The 21,416-nt window shown below is 31.9% G+C and overlaps 1 protein-coding gene across 4 annotated transcripts in view; it reads right to left on the bottom strand.

Annotated features, from left to right (window-relative positions):
• The window catches only part of LOC135139885 (zinc finger protein rotund-like), a 296,081-nt gene that overhangs the window by 59,325 nt on the left and 215,340 nt on the right, over positions 1-21,416 (bottom strand). For 3 of the 4 annotated variants that reach the window (XM_064070240.1, XM_064070237.1, XM_064070239.1), the window contains one exon: positions 15,311-15,337. The exons of the other annotated variant lie outside the window; for it this stretch is intronic. In XM_064070240.1, coding sequence (XP_063926310.1) covers positions 15,311-15,337 — 27 coding nt within the window. The remainder of the gene's footprint in view (positions 1-15,310; positions 15,338-21,416) is intronic. 4 annotated transcript variants of the gene reach the window in all.

Raw genomic sequence — 21,416 nt, 5'->3', positions numbered from 1 at the left:
ACGGCCCAACTCGTTTTTATTTTGCAGATTTTCGTTAAGTTTGAAGTAATTTGTTCAATGAAACAGCCTGTATATTTAGATATAGGGGGCACGATTTTTATTATTTTCAAATCTAGTGTCCGTTTGTTTTTTCTTTCTACCTGGTCATTATTCTGTCGATACTGAAACTTTTCATACAAACATATTTTTTAATTGAATGTATAGTAAATTATCGGGTTCGCAATTTTGTTGCCACGTAAACTGAGTGTTTCGTCTATTGATTTGACAAAGGTTTGTGTCTTCATCAATTTTGGAGGTCCTAACTAGTTTTTATCTTGCAGGTATTCGGTTAAGTTTGAAGTAATTTGACAAATGAGTCTAGGTGAAACACCCTGTATATGTTTTTTCATTTTTTTATATTTAATTTTTCCTATTTTTCCATCTTTCGATTCTTCTACGAATTTAGAACTTTCCCGTTTTTCAATTATTGCATTTTAAACCCTTTCATTTATTCGATTTTTCAATATAACAGTTTTTCTAATTTTACAATTTTGACGATTTATCAATTTTTGAGTTTCCTAAATTTTAGATCCGATTCGTTTTTCTTCTTTCCAGTTTTTCGATTCATTAATTTGTTTCGATTTTTAGTTCCCCGATTTTTAACTTTCCAGTGCTTAAATTTTTCGGTTCTTCAGTTCTTCGATTTGCAATTTTACGATTTTTCACTTTTAGATTTTATAATTTTTCATTTTGTTAAGTTTGATATCTAATTATCTAAAATTATTCACATTTTTTAATTTTTCGATTTTTCAACTTTTACATTTACTCGATTTTTTTAATTTTTCGATTTAAAATTTTTCAGTCTCCCGATATTTAATTTTTAAATGTTTCGATCTTTCAGTGTTACAGTTGTTCTAATTTACAATTTTGGCGATTCTATAATTTTGTGACTTTGCAACTTTTGAATTTCCCAAATTTTAGATCCGATTTGTTTTCTCTTGTTTCCAATTATTCGATTAATTAGTTTTTTCCGATTTTTTATTTTCAATGTTTCAATTTTTTGCTTCTTCAGTCCTTCGATTAGCAATTTCCGATTTTGCAATTTTTCGTTTTGTTCCGTTTTTTCGATATTTAAATTTTTTCCGAATTTATAGTTTTTCGATATTTAATTTTTCGATTTTTAAATTTTCGATTTTTCAACTTTAGGAATTTTGAATTTTTCCATTTTTCAATTATCGGATTTTAAAACTTTTTCATTACTTTTTCATTTGTTCGATTTTTTTAAATTTTTAGATTTTTAATTTTTCAGTTTCTGGATATTTAATGTTTAAATGTTTTGATATTTCAGTGTTACACTTTTTCTAATTTACAATTTTGACGATTCTATAATTTTTCGACTTTACAATTTTTGATTTTTCCAAATTTTAGATTCGATTCGTTTTTTTCTTTCATTAATTTTTTTTGCTTTTTAGTTTATCGATTTTGAGTTTTTCAATGTTTCAGTTGTTCGTTTCTCAAGTTTTTCGATGTGCAATTTTTCGATTTTCCACTTTTTCGATTAAAGAAACCGAAAAATAGGATAATTGGAAATACAAAAATTGCAAAACTGAAAAATTTAAAAATTGGAAAATCGGGAATTGAAAAATCAAAGATTATAAAAAATTAGAAAAACGAAAGAAACACGGAAAAAATAAAAATTAAGAACTGGAAAAATTGGGGAAACGAAAAATTGAAAAATACAAAATTGAGAAACTGAAAAATCGAAAAATAAAAAATTGTAATATCGAAAAATGGCAAAATTGAAATAACTGCAAATTGAAAAATTGAAGAAAAAGAAAACTGAAAAATTTGGAAATCGAGAAACTAAAAAATTGAAAAAATTACAGTTGAAAAAACGAAAAATTATAAAACCGACATATTGAGTGTTGGAAAATTTGAAATATTAAAAAAAGAAAAAATGAAAAATCGAAGAAAAATAGAAACTAAAAAATCGTGGTATCAAAAATTGGTTGAAGGTAAATAAATCCAGATTTTTCGAAAAATTATTTCATTTTACTAATTTTATTTTTTCATGATAACACTTCTAAGTTGAAATAATCAATGAGGGTATGGATAAACCACAGTTATAGTCATAATATTTTGCATATTTCATAGAGGATTTATTCGACAAAATTTTGAGATGACGTCATCGATTTTCTGGAAGGGATAAAGGAGTAAATTTTGATTAACGATTTACCATGATTACGATAACCTTAAACCATTTGCAAGATTGCAGAGCATTTGGTTTTACAATTTCAAAGTTGAATGGTAAAATGTTATACAATTTTGACTTTTTCTTTCCGAAATCTGGATATCTAATGATTCTAGGTGAAACACCCTGTATATCAGGACGTACTATACATAGTCCTGAATCCACTTTGCAGTTTTTCGTTGTTTAAACTTTGCGAATTAAAAAATAGAAAAAATGCAAAATTGTCAAATTGAAAAATCAAAAATGAAAAAAAAAACAAAAAAGTATAAAATGAAAACTTTGAAAAATTTAAAAATTGGAAAACAAGAATTTAAAGAACTATCACGGAAGAAAAAAAATCCAAAGATTAAAAATTGAGAAACTTAAAATTCGAAAAAAAATACAAAATCCAACAAATCAAAGCCTTATATTATAAAATCAAAATATCGAAAAATAAAGAAGCCGGAAAATCGGATAATTGGAAATTCAAAATTTGCAAAAAATGATTCGGTTTTTTTCCAAATTTTCGATTTATTATTTTTTCGATTTTTAGTCGTTAAAAATTTCAATTTTTCGTTTCTTCAGTTCTTCGATTTGCAATTTTTCGATTCTGCAATTTTTTTTCGGTTTTTTTTTTGATATCTCAATTTTACCCGATTTTTTAGTTTTTCGATTTTTCAACTTTTCGAGTTAAAAAAATATGAAAGTAGCTATGGGTCGATGAACTAGATTACTATACTTCTTTTGCTTACGTTCAGGAAGTAAAAAATGGAAAAATTGTTAAACTGTCAAATTGTAAAATCAAAAAATGAAAAAACGAAAAGATATAAAATGAAAGCTTTGAAAAATTTAAAAATTTGAAAAAAGAACTTAAATTCATAAAATCGAAAAATTAAAAAATGAGAATCTTAAAATTTGAAAAAATACAAAATCGAACAAACAAAATAGGTATTGTAAAATCAAAATATCGAAAATTAAAGAAGCCGGAAAATCGGATAATTGGAAATTGAAAAATTATAAGAATGATAAATTTTAAAATTGAAAAATCAAGGAATTGAAAAGTTAAAAACTTGAAAAATTGAATAAACGTAAAATTATAAAATCGAAAGAAACACTGAAAAAACAAAGGAAATGAAAAAACGAAAAACTGATGGAAAAAAATGGGGAAAATGAAAAGTAAAAATTAAGGAAACGAAAAATTGGAAAATCGAAAAATGAAAAACTGCAAATCGAAAAATTGAAAGATTTGGAAATCGAGAAATTGTGAAATAAAAAATTAAAGTTGAAAAAACGAAAAATTAGAAACTGAATGATTGAGAAATGGAAAAATTGAAAAATTAAAACAATAAAAAAAACAAAAATTGTGATATCAAAAGGTAAATAAATCCAGATTTTTCGAAAAGTTATAAGATTTCAATTCCCGAATTTTATTTTTTTATAATAATCCTTGTAGGTTAAAATAACCTACGAGAATCATAATATTTTTCACATTTCAGCCAAGATTTATTCGGCCAAATTTTGAGATGACGTCAACACTTTTTTGGGAGGGATAAACGAATAAATTTTGATTAATGATTTATCATGATTACGATAATCTTAAAACGTTTGCAAGATTTCAGAGCATTCGGTTTTGCTGTTTCAAAGTTGAATTGTAAAAGGTTACACAATTTTGATTTTGTCTTTCCAAAAATCTGGATATCTAATGATTCTAGGTAAAACACGCTGTATATCAGGATGTGCTAATATTTTTCAACATTTCAAAGCATATTTAATATAATAAAAAAAAAATTATTTAATCTAAGAAATTGACAGAAACATATTTGTAATTAACTAATAACTTATTGCAAATTCTCATCATTAAACTATACTGTCAATATAATTGTAATTAAATATTTACCAGAAAATAGAAACAAATTTTAACATCATCTCCAGTTCTTTAGTGTGATTATATCTACTTTTATTAGTTGATTTTCTAACTAAATATCGATTAATAAATCATGTTTGTACGAATTGTAACTTTCAAGTATTGACACAATCAGAGCGTTCATAAATGTTCGTCACGTCGAACACGTCACTTGACAATCTGATTATAATTTATATTTCAACAAAGCGGCAAAAGCCGTGACAGTCATTTATGGACACACTGTATAATTGAAATGATCCGCGCTCTAAAACTTAACCGTTATAACCACTTTTCCCTGAACGATTTTCGCCGACCTTCATTTTAATACCCACATAAACCCATCAAGCCCAGGACCCAGGATCCGTCCATAACTCGGTCGGTTCGGTCTACATATCAAATTCGTTCCATTTAAATTACACAAAACTGCACCGCTTTCAAGCCTTCCTTCTCGGAAGACCATAAACGCGTCCTGTTTACTGTAAACCGCCCCATGTGGGTCATTGACTCATTTTTTGCGCAACTCTCCCCAACTCAAATAAAGGGCCGCCGCTCTTCTCCCACCCCCAATAATTTTTATTACGGTCCGCCGTGTCCAGAAGCCACCACGAAAAAAAAGTTTTTTTTCAAGAAATTCTTCCGTGTTTATTTGACTTGTAAATGCGTCGAAGGGTTGACTTTATTGCGCTTTTACGGCGAGGATGCAATCGTTTATGGGGTTATTATTATTGGGGGATGGAAAAAATTGGGCGAACCGGTCGGCGATAGCCAAATGTCGGCTGGTTGAGCCGTAAAGCGAATCATAAAAGTAATTTTTATAAAATTACGTGGTTATTATTCGAGAAGAAACACGTGCTCTGACGTCACGACTTTCTTGGAGGAAATAAGCGGCTAAAATCGCCCGAAACAGTCCGAATAAAATATAGAAAAAATAATCGTCGAAAAGCTTTTGAGGCAAATACCCCACCGCTCGACGTATCGATTGCTGGGTGTCGATAAACTGGTATATTTCAAGGATGCCGAAATTTTAGGGAGCGGTGCGAGAGAATAAAGCAACAATTGCGAAGTGGGGGCGGCCCAGAGGCGGAAATGCGAGCAGGCGGTGGGCTCGAGGTGGATTTGGAACGAGAATTAACGTGTGATGGATAGCAATTTGGGTGTACCGTTGGATTTGGTCCGGAGGAATGCAACGGTGCAGGAATTAGGCTGATTGCTAAAATTTGCGGATTAGAGGCTGGGTTATGCAAATGGGACCAGTAGCTGGTTGTTGCGGTGTTAAATAACGACGCGAATGAAGTGGATGATTATGCAATGGGCGTCGATTGAAAAAAAGCAGAAAACGGTGGTGGAAGCTCGTTAAGATCCCGTCTTTACGACTACGCGCTCGAGCGAGATTTTCATACACAGTTTCATAGTGTTAGGGAATTACGTGTTTTTTTTTTTGATCGTTGGTAAAATCAAAATTTGAGCGCAGCGAGCGCTCTTTAAACGAGTACGTATATATTTGAATAAAATTTTCCTGTTTACTCGGGATTGCCAGTAAAAGTTTATGTTTATTTTTCATCTTTTTAAATGCAGCGCTTTATAATTAAGACGGTTGTTTCGAAATGTGGTTACATAATTGCTTAAGATTTTTAATGAGTTGTGTGGAATTTTTACAAGTTTCAGACTTTGTCGAGAGGCAACATCTAGTTTAGTAGTGTGAATATGGATACGCGATAAAAAATAAGTTTAATTATGGCACCAAATAACGCACAAAGGTGGTGTCAAAGGCTTTATAGGGACCGCCTTCGTTCTGCCGCCTCCAACTTTTTTAATGTCAGAGTGAATATCATATTTTTTGCAATATGTTTATCAAGAACATGCGCTTTAGGTACAACGTATATCTAAATATAGTAGGCTACATCGTCAACTATTATTAGCTTTTGATGTTACATGATTGTCACTCGATCTCAGCAGAACAGTCTTATATTGCAAAAGAGTTTGCTAATTTTATCGGTTTAATGGTAACTCCCACAAGTTAAAATAAAGGTACTTATGTAAAGGTTATTTCGATGGAACTACTCTTGCCCCTGAGATGCAGTCCAACAAACCCCGCTTCTTTGAAAAATTATACATTTTTTTGCGATTTTTGTTTTCTGATTACTTCTATAAAGTTAAGTGTGGCGTAAATAACTTTACCTCAGCTTTTTTTGACTTGAATTTTTTTTTCGTTTCTTCAGTTTTTTTATTTGCAATTTTTCGTTTCGGTTTTCTATTTGTCCTATTTTTACAATTATATATTTTTCAATGTTCCGATCTTATAATTTTTTGGTTTTTCAATTTTACTTTTTTCAGTTTTTCGTTTCTTTAATTTTGCGACACGCAACTTTTCGAGCTTTCATTTTTGAATTTTTCAGTTTTTCACTTTTCCGACTTTTGGATGTTTCACGAATTTTCAGTTTTCCCGATATTTAATTTTTAAATTTTTCGATCTTTCAGTGTCACATTTTTTCTAATTTTAGAGTTCTGATGATTTTAATTTTATTTCTAATTTTACAATTTTTCGACTTTAGAATTTTTGAGTTTCCCAAATTTTAGATCCAATTCGTTTTTTCCTCTTTACAAATTTTCGATTCATTAATTTTTTTCGGTTTTTAGTTTCTCGATTTTTTGTTTTTCAATATATCAATTTTTTGTTTCTTCAGTTCTTCGATTTGCAATTTTTCAATTTTTCACTTTTTCAACTTTTGGATGTTTCACGAAAATTCAGTTTTCCGATTTTTCATTTTTTTTTGGCTTTTCAATGTTTCAATTTTTCGTTTCTTCCGTTCTTCGATTTGCAATTTTTTGATTTTTCACGTTTTAGATTTTTCAATTTTCGGTTTTTAAACTTTTGCGAATTTAGAATTTTTCCATTTTTCAATTATTGGGTTTTATGATTTTAACTTTTCCATTTATTCGATTTTTTAATTTTTCAGTTTCCCGATATTTAATTTTTTAATTTTTCGATCTTTCAATGTTACCTACATGTTTTCTAATTTTAAAGTTCTGACGATTTTGATTTTGTTTCTAATTTTACAGTTTTTCGACTTTATAATTTTTGAGTTTCCCAAATTTTAGATCCAATTCGTTTTTTTTTTCGTTCCAATTTTTCGATTCATTACTTTTTTCGGTTTTAGTTTCTAGATTTTTTGTTTTTCAATATTTCAATTTTCCGCTTTCCTGAGTTTTTTTTTCGATGTTTCGTGTGGCATAAATAACACGCGATTTTCAAATTTAAATTTTCAATTTTTAGATTTTGCGACCAAAAATTTTTCGATTTGAATTTCTCGAGTTTTCAATTTTATTTTTCAATTTTTCGATTGGCAATTTTTCGTTTGGGTTTTTCATTTTCTTTATTTTTACAATTTTATATTTTTCAATGTTCCGATCCTGTATTTTTTTTTTTTCAATTTTACGACACGCAATTTTTGATTTTTTCAGTTTTTCACTTTTCCGACTTTTGGATGATTCACGAATTTTCAATTTTTCGTTTTTTCACTATTTTTCATGTCTTCAAATTTTCGATTTGCAATGTTTTGTTGTTTTATTTTCTTTATTTTTTTCAACTTTTCATTTTTTAGTTTTACGAATTTAGAACGTTTCCCCATTTTTCAATTTTTCGATTTTTAATTATTCGTTTTTAATTTTTAAATTTCTCTATATATAATTTCTCATTTTTCGATCTTCCAATGATATAGTTTTCCGACTTTACAATATTGACGATTCTATAATTTCTCGATTTTACAGTATTTGGGCTTTCCAATTTTCAGTTCGATTAATTTTTTCTTCTTTTCAATTTTTCGATTCATTAATTTTTTCGATTTTTTAACTTTCCTAATTAAAAAATATGGAAAAATCAAAAATGAAAACACGAAAAAGTATAAAATGAAAACTTTGAAAAATTTAAAAACGGGAAATCGACAGCCTCGAACATTGAAAGATCGAAAGATTAAAAATTGAAAAATTCATTATTCAAAATATGTTGAATTGAAAAATAAAGAAACCGGAACAGTGAATAAACGTAAAATTATAAAATCGAAAGAAACATTGGAATAATGAAAAATTGAGAAACTGAAGAATCGAAAAATGAGAAATTGTAATATCGAAAAATTACAAAATTGAGAAAATAAATTGCAAATCGAAAAATTCCAAATTTTCAATTTTTTGTTTTCTCGATTTCCAAATCGAGAAATTGAAAAAACAAAAAAAATGTGATATCAAAAAACTGCTGTGAGTGTATTGATAAACCAGTTATACTCATACTATTTTGCATATTTCATAGAGGATTTATTATTTGGCAAAATTTTGAGGTGACGTCATCAATTTTTGGAAGGGGATAAAGGAATAAATTTTGAAAAACGATTTACCATGATTACGACAACCTTAAAACGTTTATAAGATTTCAGAGCCTTCGATTTTGCAGTTTTAAAGTTAAATTGAAAAATGTTGCTACATAATTTTGATTTTTTTTCAAAAATCTGGATATTGCGTGTGAAAACTCAGTACGAAGAAGTGCAGGAGTATTTTATATTATAACAATAAAATATAAACAATAAAAACGAATTTACCATTGTAAATTTTGGAGACGTCATCAATTTGTTGGCAGGACGGTTAACCAAATTTTGGTTGGCGCTTTACTATCTACATGATAGTGCTAGTTTACATACAAAATTTGACAACAATGGGTCCAGTAGTTTCGAACATTATTATCTGTCTAATAAAGATTCGGACAGACAGACAGACAGACGGACGGACGGACGGACGAAAACTGGAGACCTATTTCTTCGTACTCTAGGGGTGATGAAAGGTCGAGAAAACATAAGAGTACACGATTACAAAGCAGTTTGTGCACAAGTTTCAAGAGAGTTTTTTTTAATAATTTTTTTTGTGATGACGTCAATAACTTTTGGGAGGGAGTCCACAAATAAATTTTTATTACTTATTTATTCTTGAGGCGAAGTCACAATAATACCCACATTCTTGATAAAAACTTGAACAAACAATTAATTTACACAAATTATTCCAGTTTCTAAAATTAAACAGTTGTGTCGAAATTTTATTTATTGCCAATGCATATAATTAATCCTGCTTAGTCTAGGTTTAAACGACACGTGTTGTTTTTATTAGCTTCCTTATAAAATTTTTAGACCATAATAAATTTGCCAAAAATAATCTGTTATTATTCTTATTTTTAGGTTGTACATAACCATAGGGCGTATTTTTTTAGAACTATAATCTATAATTTTCGAAACTACAAAGTGATTACTTTAAAAGTTGTGATATGTTAATAAATTTCGCTGAAATTTGCGGTGTGCAAGAGATTCCATGATGAACTTCTTAGAAATTTTAAGGCATCGACTATGAATTTTTATATGTCCTCTGGCATCACAAAAGACTATAAAATACAGTGACATGATAGACCGAAAACAGTTCATTTAATTTTCTTCAAATTCTGTAAACATGTTGATTCTATGTTTAGTGTCACATTGTGCATTCCATAACCATTCTCCCACGCTCTTTTTCATCCCAAACTAGAAACTCTCATGCAAATCAATTTTTTCCCGGCTGTTTCCGTAAATTTCGCTCTATTATTAAACAATACAATAAATAAAATTTGACAGATCGGCCAGTGGCGCTCCCGCCGCACTCCCACCACTCCGCCGCATCCGACAGCCCGACTTAAGTTCTCCGATAGTGAATTCAAATTGATTTTTTGTAAGCCCATGTTGCACTGGCAGCCTGCGAGCCAGGTGGAAGCAAATGGCCTCAGGTTTAATCATTTGACGAAAAAAAAATCCCACTCGACAACAATCATGAAGCGCTCCCAGTCAAGAGGAAGCGCATTTTTCCAACACAAAACTTGAAATTCTCAATTCGTATCCACGGATTTAACATCATCATCTCAGCACGCAAGGACGCCCGGACGAAAACAAACCGTAATAACCGTAATCGACAGGCAAACGACAATTTAATAACAACCCTAAATCGAAAAAAGAGCAAAACCCTTTCGGGGAACCGCCGAGCCGCCACTGCAGACGAAATGTCATTCTAATGACACTTCCTCGTCCCGGCGAAGGCCAGCCACCGGTTGATTAAGCAGGCGATTTGCATTTTCGATCATTTGTGCACCAATTACCCCCCCTTCGCGACGCCCGTGTGGACGGGCTGGGTTTTCCGAAATCGAGAAAGTGGCGGCTCATAATATTGACATATGTCTTTTTCATGGTATTCATACAACATAATATCTTTACAATTCTTATAAAACTATTTTTACTGAACAAAAAAGCGCTATTTATGAAACTATTTCGTTGACACCCTGTATAGCAATTACCGATTTCATGCCGCGTACAAAATAAATCTCGAAGTAATCACGCCGGCCGCGGCCGCCACCCGGTGGTAGCTCCGAACTTTTCAAGGTGATCAGAAGAACAGGTGTATGGCATTCGGAGGGTCGCTTTCCCCCGCCCTTCCCCCCACCCCCGCAAATCTCGGTAATTCGACGTGATCGAGATGTGGGGCGGCATTCAAAAATAAAATATCCCGTTTCACGGGGAAAGCAGACGGCGAAAAAAGCGACACACCACCGATTTCGCACCCTCGGAGACGTGGGATTTTTTTTTAATAAAACAGGAAACACTTACGGTTGGCGGAAGCACGCCCCGGATATCTTGATTTGTGCGGCAAATGAAACTAATAGGAATGCGGCTCCCCTCGAGCCGCCATTAGATGAGGTTCGATTGTTTTGAGTGCGCGGGATCGGTGATTGATTCCCCTACCGGGGCCATTCGGGGGTTTTAATTGGGCGCCTGCTAGATGGAGTTTTCCGAATTAAATATACACGGGTTTTAAATAATAAATGCGGTTATTAATTCTGCACAACAACTGGATTTGAAAGTGGAATATGTATATGGGGTTCAAGGTCGACGACGTCATGGGTTCCAGGCTTAAAAGACGAATTTTGATAATTGAGGTTAGAATCGTTTTATATCGCAGGATTGTAAGTAGGTATATATTATAAGGTTGAAGAAAGTTTTTTTCGTCCCCGACAAAAGTCTACCCCGACAGATGACCGCCCCCCTCCCCACCCGGAAACCCCTTAGACAAATCAAGCCACCTGATGCTCATAAAAAAAATCACGCCCCAGAACCCACTTTTACTTTTACTCAGCTAACACATGTTCCATATATTATTCCACCCCCGACCGAAAAAAATCCCTCTCGAGTGTTTACACGTTGTTTTTTCGCCCCCGGTCCCCCCGATCCCGGCGACCGTAGCCACCACATGGACCAACAGAGCGGCCCAGACAAGTCACGGGCCTGGTCCGCGTGCAATTAGGGCCGATTTAAGGCAGCCGCCCCCGAGAGCGAGGCCGGGCGGCGGCCGCCGCCCGTCCCCTCGGGCGAAGTGTTGATGGCAATTAGGCGGCGGCGGCGAAAACAAACGTGACTCGAAACAAACAGCTGGTCCACCATAATTCTTGGCCTCCTAGACCGTGTGAACTCATCTAGCCGAGGGTTGCTCAGGGGTCATGTGTTCCTCTCTATTAAGGGTAGACACACAGGAAATCAGTTTTGATCTCGTCGTCTCGTCGAGATAAATCACGCGGTAAAAGTGAAATTGTTTTCTGGAGGGAGGGGGTGGTAAATACAGGTGGTTGAGACGGGAGGGATGTTGCGGCGGCGGAGGTGAGCGAGGGGTGACCTTGGGGCCAGAAGGGTTGTAGGCATTTTAATGATCGGAACACTTTCGGTTTCGGAGATGGTATTCGACGGGGCTGATGGTCGCTGACGTTATGATGGGTAGCCATGGGCTTTGTTTAACTTGCACAACAATTTTTCTTTATTAGTCATAATCTGGTAATGTGACGTCACCAATTTTACGGAGCCGATGAAAACAAAATTTCCGGTCATTGAAGATAATAAAGCGTTTTTTCTGCGGCTTTTTGGTCGAAATAAAACCCTATTGTGGGACAGTTCATCAAGAACCGCAGGAGCAGTAACAGACCTTATAAAAGGCCCATAAAATCCATTTACGGCATTCCTCTCTAATCCCGGCACAATGAGCGACCTTGTTGTGATTCCCGTGACGTCACTTGGGGTAGGTAAAACATCCGCCGGTCGTCCCTCCCCGGCCGACCGTGACCGTGAAAGTGAAAAGTATTTTTATCCATTCTCGCCGCCGTACCGTTATGCCCAAAGAAAATTCTACCCGATGACAAGTTCTCATAATCCATAAATCGCGACGTATGCGTCACCCCGCGTAATTTATTCAAACAATTATCATAATACTGTCTCGTCTGAGAAAAAAGCCGACAAAAACAATGTTTTTATAATAAATAAAATAGGTAAAAAACAATCAATTTACATAATTTCCCAATTGATATAATCTCCATTACACCGAACGCCGACCGCGCAGAAAGAGAAAGAATTTCTCAACGGTACCACACACTTAATAAACAATCGAGCAGTCGTGTGCCATTTTTTGTGACACACGATCACCACGTTATTATAACACCTATACAACGCCGGTTTTTTCTGGCTCTTCACGGTTTCGGCCGTTTTTTGCGCTCATCTTCAGACGGTTTTTTTTCGGGCGTTGGCGCTACTGGAATTGCGATGATCGATTCCACATTGTGTGATAAGTTTGAAACACGAGCCGCAGGCGAGTGTCGCAGTGTCAATTTTTACTCATAAAATATATAATTTACCCTTCGTCGGACCCAAATTTGTGCGTGATCGCCGGACCATTATAACGCCCATACAACAGCCCTTTTTTGGCTATTTACGGTTTCGGGCGTTTTTTGCGCTCATCTTCAACCTTTTTTGGGCGTTAGCGCTACCGGAATCGTACGAATGGCGATAATCGATTCGAACCGTGCCCCTTAATAATGTTTATTTTTCGGGGGCTCGATTTTCGCCGGCTATTTATGGGCTCTTTAACCCCATTCAGGCCATTGTGCCAAAAGTTCAACACCTGACATAAAGAGAACGACCGCACCGATTGATTGTTGGTGCGTTTTTTTAAGTGGGCCGGGGATCGATGGGGTTGGGGGTTGGATCAATTGGCACGAGATTAAGTTTTTTATGCAAATTGGGGTCTAGTTATCGGATCGGCGTTGAGATATTGCTGATTGGCATCGGGGAATTCGGAGGGATGAATTAAAATATAATTGGTGGGGAAGCTGAAGGGTTGGGGTTGGGGTGTTGTGACAGTTGCCAAGTAGTGTTAGGAGTGGGGTCAAAATACGGAATTGACCTTTGGAAATCCAGAAATAATGAAATGCGGCATCCGAACCGCGCCGATTACTTGAAAACTTACTAAGAAAATATAAGTCGGCGCAGTTTGCTCTGTTGTTCAATAGATTGCTTGACTTACATTTAACACGAAAGCTGTAACGATTTTTTTAATTGTTGTTATTGTTTACCTGTTTTCAAGCGACGACGAAATCTAGTTTTTGGTTTTGATAAAAACACTTTTTGGTCGTCCAATTGGTCAATCAATCAATACCTACGGTTTCTTTGGTTTCATAAATTGACGCTTCAGTGACTTAAACCATGACAATTAATTCTAGATAAACTACAGTTCTGTTCTGTTGGTTAATAGAATGTTTGTACTCCGAATTGATTTAAATATCTACGTCACAAACTGAGCTCTATTTAATTCTGACAAAAGGGACCGAGAGGAGTATCAGTGGCATAAAAGTGCATCATATTACCTACGTTAAATTAGAGTGCTTAGGCAATTTAGTAAGTTTACAGTAAACAGGTATAAATAGGTACAACGACATTTGAACGCCATATCTTAATGACTAGGATACGAAATTCTCATTAAGGTGAAGTATGGAGTCTGTGTATAAAACGAGCACCAACGCATCAATTATTACCTTACCTAACCCACCACAATAAAACAAATTACTCTGACGCAAAGGTTAAAGTAATATCACACAAGCGCGTCATTAAAAAAGGAAAAAAACATAGTACAGTTAAACGGATTGACGTCTAAAATAAGCGCCGATTTTCACCGTAAAATTTTCAAATTCATGCTGCTAAAAATGGTACTCTAATTAAAACAAGTCAAATTATTCGCTTATCGAACGTCAAAACGTCGACGTCTCAGCTTGTAAAAATTTCGCCATAATTAACAGCGCTTTTCGAACGAATCGTAGAAATTTGAATATTCATGGAATCACTTTTCAACGCCTACTGTTTTTTCTATCTTGATTATAACGGTTGTGGCACTATGACCCTTATAATTAGTTAAACTGTCAGCAAGCTTTTACTCGGACAATAAATACGTCAAGAGGAACGGCTACTAGGAAGACTGTATTTTTATTAGCATTCCTCGCGATGAGAATTAGGTATAGATTTTGATAAAACATGGACGGACATGTTGTTTCGCGTATCGTAAAACAAGAAGATTGGAGGAGTTATCGTTTATGGGTTTTATGGGCATTCCTGAGGACGTGTAGGAAAAGATCATTTTTCACTTGTATGGTGTTTCTATTGTGTGGACTTTAACTTTTCGGAGATACGTTCATAAAGCGTTGTGTAAACTGTCATGTGAGCGAAAATCCCCTTTTATGTTATAAATCAGGCTTTGTTTATCGCGTTTCTTAAAATCATTTTCTTGTGGTTTACGCATTTACATGACGAGGACAAGCGTTGTCATGTTATACAATACACATGAGAATGGAACGAACAGCTTGGAAAGATTTCTTGTCGAACATCATAATTCATAGAATATTTAATCATCTTTGTCTTGGGAAAATTTGCAAGAAAATCTTTTTTTACACGACTGGAAAGAAAGGATATGCTAAAATTGTTCTTGACTTATAACAGTACTATACTTCGGTTACCGAACAGATGGAGTTACAGAAATGCGTGTAAGCTTCGACATTCGCTATGAAGCGAAATTGCTTACTTCATCTGTTCAGTAAACCGATTTGAAGGCCCAGAGATGAATAAAAGAAAGTAAAAAGCGAAAGGAAAAAATGACTCGTGCATATAGAAAGCAAAGAAAAATTGAAGAAAACTTTGCTTGTAGGAAGCAAAGAAAAGAAACAGAAAATCGAAAAAAGTTGCAGAAGGAGAGTAACTATAAGAATTATTAATCATATAGCATGTGATCAGAATTGATTGTAATCGAGTTGTCCTTGTAAACTAGACGTATGTCCTTACCTTACATGCTCTGGATAATTGTGGTGCCTGAAACAACGGCACTTTTTATGAAATTGTGATATTTTTGTTAATTTATAATACACACACGTAAAAAGTCTACTGCAGCCTGCAAACTAACCTAACCTCAAATTCTCCCATTTGCTTTTTCGCTTTGTTTTGCTTTTGCTTTAAATCAGTTGTTTTAACAATTTTGCAATTAATTAAATAATTGTCGGTGATTTTTGAAAACATTCGATAACGAATTGTTATTTTCGTATGATGACTGCTAAGGAGATATTTTTAACAAGATGGAACCACAGCTCATGCAGCTGGAATCACAATAATTACTTTGGTACAAGGGTTTGTCGCAAGTCGTCTTCTCAGTTGAAACACAGAAAACTTGTGGTCTCTCGTTTCCGTCTGTCTGTCCGCCGTTCGTGTAGATTTTTATTAGGTAAGACAATATCCGAAATTACCCGATCGATTGTTGTCAAGTTTTGTATGTGTGTTCGGAATATCAAGTAAAAATTTTACTACGATAAATGTTATTTAAATTTTATAAAATAACATACTCCTTTACTTGTCGTTTATGAATCCGTTTTGAGTTTTTATCTTAGGCATCCAGATTTTTGGAAAAAAAATCAAAAATGTTATAAGAACATTTTACGATTTAACTTAAGATATTGCAAAATCGAATGCTTTGCAATTGTTTTAAGGTTCTCAGAAGAATGGTAAATTGTTAATAAAAATGTATCCGTTTATGCCCTCTTAAAAATTGATGACGTTATATTACAATTTTGCCGACTAAAGGTTATTAATATGTTAAAAAGTAACGTAGTTCTTATGATTTATGAATCCGTTTCGAATTTTTATTGTAGATTTTTGTAAAAAAAAACTTAGAACAAATCTTCGTTTTCTCGATATTTTAAATTTTAATTTCGCAATTTTTCGATTTTTCAATTTCTCGATTTTTCAGTTTTTCAGTTTCTCGATTTTCAATTCTTGGATTATTTAATTATTCGATATCTGGGTTTCAGGATTTATCAATTTTTCAATTTTTGGTGTTTCTAACTTTTCAAATTTTTGATTTCTCGATTAATGGATTTCTGATTTCTCCAGTTTCAATTTTTTTGACTCCTATTTCTCCATTTCCCGCTTTTCAGTTTTTCAATACTTCAATTTTTCGATTGTCGAGTTTTCCGATTGTTCGGTTTTCAATTTTTCCAATTTTCCATGTTGGGCTTTTTTGATTTTTCGGCTTTGCGATTTTTAGATTATCCAATTTTTCGATGTTCCGATTTTTTTAATTTTCAATTTTCGATTTCTCAATTTTTCGATATTTTAGTTTTGGGATTTTCATTTTTCTGATTCTTTTGATTTTTCAATTTTTGGCGTTTCTAAATTTTCGAATTTTTGATTGCTCGATTAATCGATTTCTGATTTTTCCAGTTTAACATTTTTTGACTTTCCTATTTCTCGATTTTTCAGTTTTTCAATTCTTCAATTTTTCGATTTCTTGATTTCACGATTTACCGAGATTTCGGTGTCTCGATTTTTCGATTGTCTTCAGTTTTCTGATTTTTCGAGTTTACCATTTTTCAATTTATCGATTTACATTTAAAAGTTTTAATTTTTTAATTTATCGGCTTTTCGATTTCTCGACTTTTCGATTTCTCAATTTTTTTCTTTTGATTTTTCTATGTTTAATTTCTTGATCTTTCTATGGTTCGATTTCTCGGTTTTTTGATTTTTCGGCTTTGAATCGATTAATCGATTTCTGATTTTACAAGTTAAACATTTTTTTATTTTCTCATTTCTCGATTTCTCGACATTTCAATTTTTGAATTTCCCGATTTTTCAATTTTTGAAATTCCCGATTCGATTTTTCAGTTTTTCAATTTTTCGATATTTCGATTTTTCAACTTTCGGTTTCTGAATTTTTCGAGATTTTAGATTTGGAATTTTTTATTTTTTGATTCTTCAATTTTCGATTTTTCAATTTTTCAGTTTCTCGATTTTCAATTCTTCGATTACTTAATTTTTCGATGTTTGGGTTTTAGGATTTCTCAGTTTTTCGATTTTTTAATTTTTGGTCTCATTTTTTCAATTTTTGGCGTTTCTAAATTTTCGAATTTTTGATTTCTCGATTAATTGATGTTTGATTTTTCGACTCTTCGACTTTTTGATTTTTTATTTTTTTCATGTTTTGATTTTTCGGCTTTGTGATTATTAGTTCGAATTTTTAAAATTCTGAACTTCTCGATTTTTCAATTTTTCAGTTTCTAGATTTTCAATTCTTCGATTACTTAATTTGTCGATATTTGGGTTTTAGGATTTTTCAATTTTTCGATTAATCGATTTTTGATTTTTCAAGTCCTAGATTTTTTGACTTTCCCAATTCTTAACTTCTTGATTTTTCAATTTTTCAGTTTTTCAATTCTTCAATTTTTCCATTTTTCAGTATTTCAGTTTCTCGATTTTCAATTCTTCGATTACTTAATTTTTCGATCTTTGGGTTTTAGGATTTTTTAATTTTTGGTCTTTCAATTTTTCAATTTTTTGCGTTTCTAAAATTTTCGAATTTTTGATTTCTCGATTAGCTGATGTTTGATTTTTCGACTTCTCGATTTTTCGATTTTTTAAATTTTTTCATGTTTTGATTTTTCAGCTTTGTGATTATTAATTTGAATTTTTGAAATTCTGGACTTCTAGATTTTTCAATTTTTCAGTTTCTCGATTTTCAATTCTTCGATTACTTAATTTGCCGATATTTGGGTTTTAGGATTTTTCAATTTTTCGATTTTTTTATTTTTTTGTATTTCAATTTTTGGCGTTTGTAAATTTTCGAATTTTTGATTTTTCAATTAATCGATTTTTGAGTTTTCGAGTCCTCGATTTTTTGACTTTCCCAGTTGTAGACTTCTCGATTTTTCAATTTTTCTGTTTTTCAATTATTTAATTTTTCGGTTTTTCAATATTTCGATTTCTCGCTTTTTCAATTTTTGATTTTTCGTTTTACGGATTTTTCAATTTTTCGATTTCACGATTTACCGAGATTTTGGTGTTTCGATTTTTCGATTGTTCAGTTTTCCGACTTCTCGAGCTTTCAATTTTTCGATTTATTTATTTACATTTCAGTGTGTTAGTTTTGGGATTTTTCAGTTTTTTGATTCTTCAATTATGTACTTAATTTTTCGATTTTTAATTTTTTGGTTCTTCAATTTTTCAATTTTTGACGTTTTTAAACTTTCGAATTTTTGATTTCTCGATTAATCCATTTTTTGATTTTTCAAGTTTTCGATTTTTCGATTTCCCAATTCATTTCTCGATTTCTCGACTTCTCGATTTTTCAGTTTCTCAATTCCCCAAATTTTCGATGTCTTGGTTTTAGACTTTTCGGTTTTCCAAATTTTCGATTTTTAAGTTTATTGAATTTTTCAATTTTTCGATTTCACGATTTTCGGAGATTTCGATGTTTCCATTTTTCGGTTGTTCAATTTTCAGATTTTTCGAGTTTTCAGTTTTTCGATTCATTGATTTACACTGAACATTTTTTAATTTTTCGAACTTCCAATTTTGGGCTATTTCTATTTTTTGATTTTTCGACTTCTGGACTTTTCGATTTCTCGATCATTTGATGTTTCGATTTTTCGATGTTTCAATTTTTTAATGTTTCGATTTTTCGATTTCTTGGTTTTCTGATTTTTCGGTTTTGCGATTTTTAGATTTTCCAGTTTTTCGATGCTTCGATTTTTTTATTTTCCCATTTCGTAATTTCTCGACTTTTCAATTTTTGGATTTCTGAACGTACCGATTTTTCGGTGTTTCAATTTTTCGAATTTCACTTTTGCGATTTTTCAACTTTTCGTTTTACGATTTTGAGATTTCGATGTTTCGATTTTTCTATTGCTCAATTTTTCGATATTTTAGTTTTGGGATTTTTCAGTCTTTTGATTCTACAATTATTCAATTTTTCAATTTTTCAGTTTTTCGATTTTGAATTCTTCAATTACAATTCAATTTTACTTACTTAATTTTTCGATATTTGGGTTTTAGAATTTTTCAGTTTTTGGCGTTTCTAAATTTTCGAATTTTTGATTTCTCGATTAATCGACTTCTGATTTTTTCAGTTTAAAATTGTTTGACTTTCCTATTCTCCATTTCTCTATTTTTCAATTTTTCGATTTCACGATTTACCGAGATTTTGGTGTTTCGACTTTTCGATTGTGTTCAGTTTTCTGATTTTTCGAGTTTACAATTTTTCAATTTATAGATTTACATTTAAAAGTTTTCATTTTTTAATTTTTCGGATTTTCGATTTTGGGCTCTTTCGACTTTTCGATTTCTCGATTTTTCGATATCTCAATTTTTTTTGTTTTGATTTTTCTATGTTTAATTTCTTGATGTTTCTATTTCGATTTCTGGGTTTTTTTGATTTTTCGGCTTTGAATCGATTAATTGATTCCTGATTATTTTTCCAGTTAAACATTTTTTATTTTCCCATTTCTCAATTTCTCGAGTTTTCAATTTTTGAATTCTGAATTATTTTAGATTTGTAATTTTTCATTTTTTGATTCTTCAATTTTTCAATTTTTCAGTTTCTCGATTTTCAATTCTTCGATTAATTAATTTTTTGGATGTTTGGGTTTTAGGATTTTTCAGTTTTTCGATTTTTAAATTCTTGGTCTTTCAATTTTTCAATTTTTGGCGTTTCTAAAATTTTCGAATTTTTGATTTCTCGATTAATTGATGTTTGATTTTTCGATTTCTCGACTTTTCGATTTTTTAATTTTTTATATTTTGATTTTTCGGCTGTGATTGCTAGTTTATTCAATTTATTCGATGTTTCGATTTATTTATTTTCCGATTTCTCGATTTCTAGATTTTCCAATTTTAGAAATCCTAGATTTCTCGATTTTTCAATTTTTCAGTTTCTCAATTTTTCGATGTTTTAGTTTTGGGGTTTTTCAGTTTTTTGATTCTTCAATGACTTAATTTTTCGATATTTGGGTTTTAGAACTTTACATTTTTCGATTTTTTAATTTTTTGGTTCTTAAATTTTTAAATTTTTGACGTTTCTAAATTTTCGAATTTTTGATTTCTCGATTAACCCATTTTTTGATTTTTGAAGTTTTCGATTTTTCGCTTTCCTCATTTCTCTATTTCTCGACTTCTCGATTTTTCAGTTTTTCAAATTCTCCAATTTTTCGATTTCACGATTTTCGGAGATTTCGGTGTTTCAATTTTTCGGTTGTTCAATTTTCGGATTTTTCGAGTTTTCAATTTTTCGATTTATTGATTTACATTTAACATTTTTTAATTTTTCGAACTTCCAATTTTGGGCTATTTCGATTATTCGATGTTTCAATTTTTTAATGTTTCGATTTTGTAATTTTCCCATTTCTTGATTTCTCGACATTTCAATTTTTGGATTTCTCGACTTACCGATTTTTCGGTTTTTCAATTTTCCGAATTTCACTTTTGCGATTTTTCAACATTTCGGTTTTACGATTTCGGGATTTCGATGTCTCGGTTTTTCGATTGCTCAATTTTTCGATGTTTTAGTTTCGGGATTTTTCTGTTTGTTGATACTACAATTTTTCAGTTTCTCGCTTTTGGTTTCTTCAAATACATACTTACTTAATTTGTCGATATTTGGGTTTTAGAATATTTCAGTTTTTCATTTCTCAAATTTTTCGATTTTTTAATTTTTCGCTGTCTCGGTTTTGGATTTTTGGGTTTTTCAATTTTTCGAATTTTAGATTTTGGGCTGTTTCGCAACATCTTGACTTTTTGATTTCTCGATTTTTTATGTTTTGATTTTTCGATGTTTAGTTCTTTCGATTTGCCAGTTTTTGATTTTTATATTGTCCAATTTTTCGATGTTCGAAATTTTGAATTTTCTGAATTTTCGATTTTTCAATTTTTCGATTTTCAGTTTTGTGGTTTTTCAACTTTTCAATTTCACAATTTATCGAGATTTCGATGTTTCGATTTTTCGATTTCTCAATTTTTCGACATTTCAGTGTTGAGATTTTTTAATTTTTTATTTTTCAGTTTTTGGATTCTTCAATTTTTGGATTTTTTAAATTTTAGATTTTTCGATTTCTCGGTAGCTAGTTAATAC

This window comes from Zophobas morio, unplaced genomic scaffold (genome assembly GCF_036711695.1).
Source record: "Zophobas morio isolate AGI-343-1 ecotype UQ-CSIRO unplaced genomic scaffold, CSIRO_AGI_Zmor_V1 ptg000038l, whole genome shotgun sequence".
Lineage (NCBI taxonomy): Eukaryota > Metazoa > Arthropoda > Insecta > Coleoptera > Tenebrionidae > Zophobas > Zophobas morio.
The sequence above is the reverse complement of the archived record's forward strand: the minus strand, read 5'-3'. Positions and strand labels throughout refer to the sequence as shown.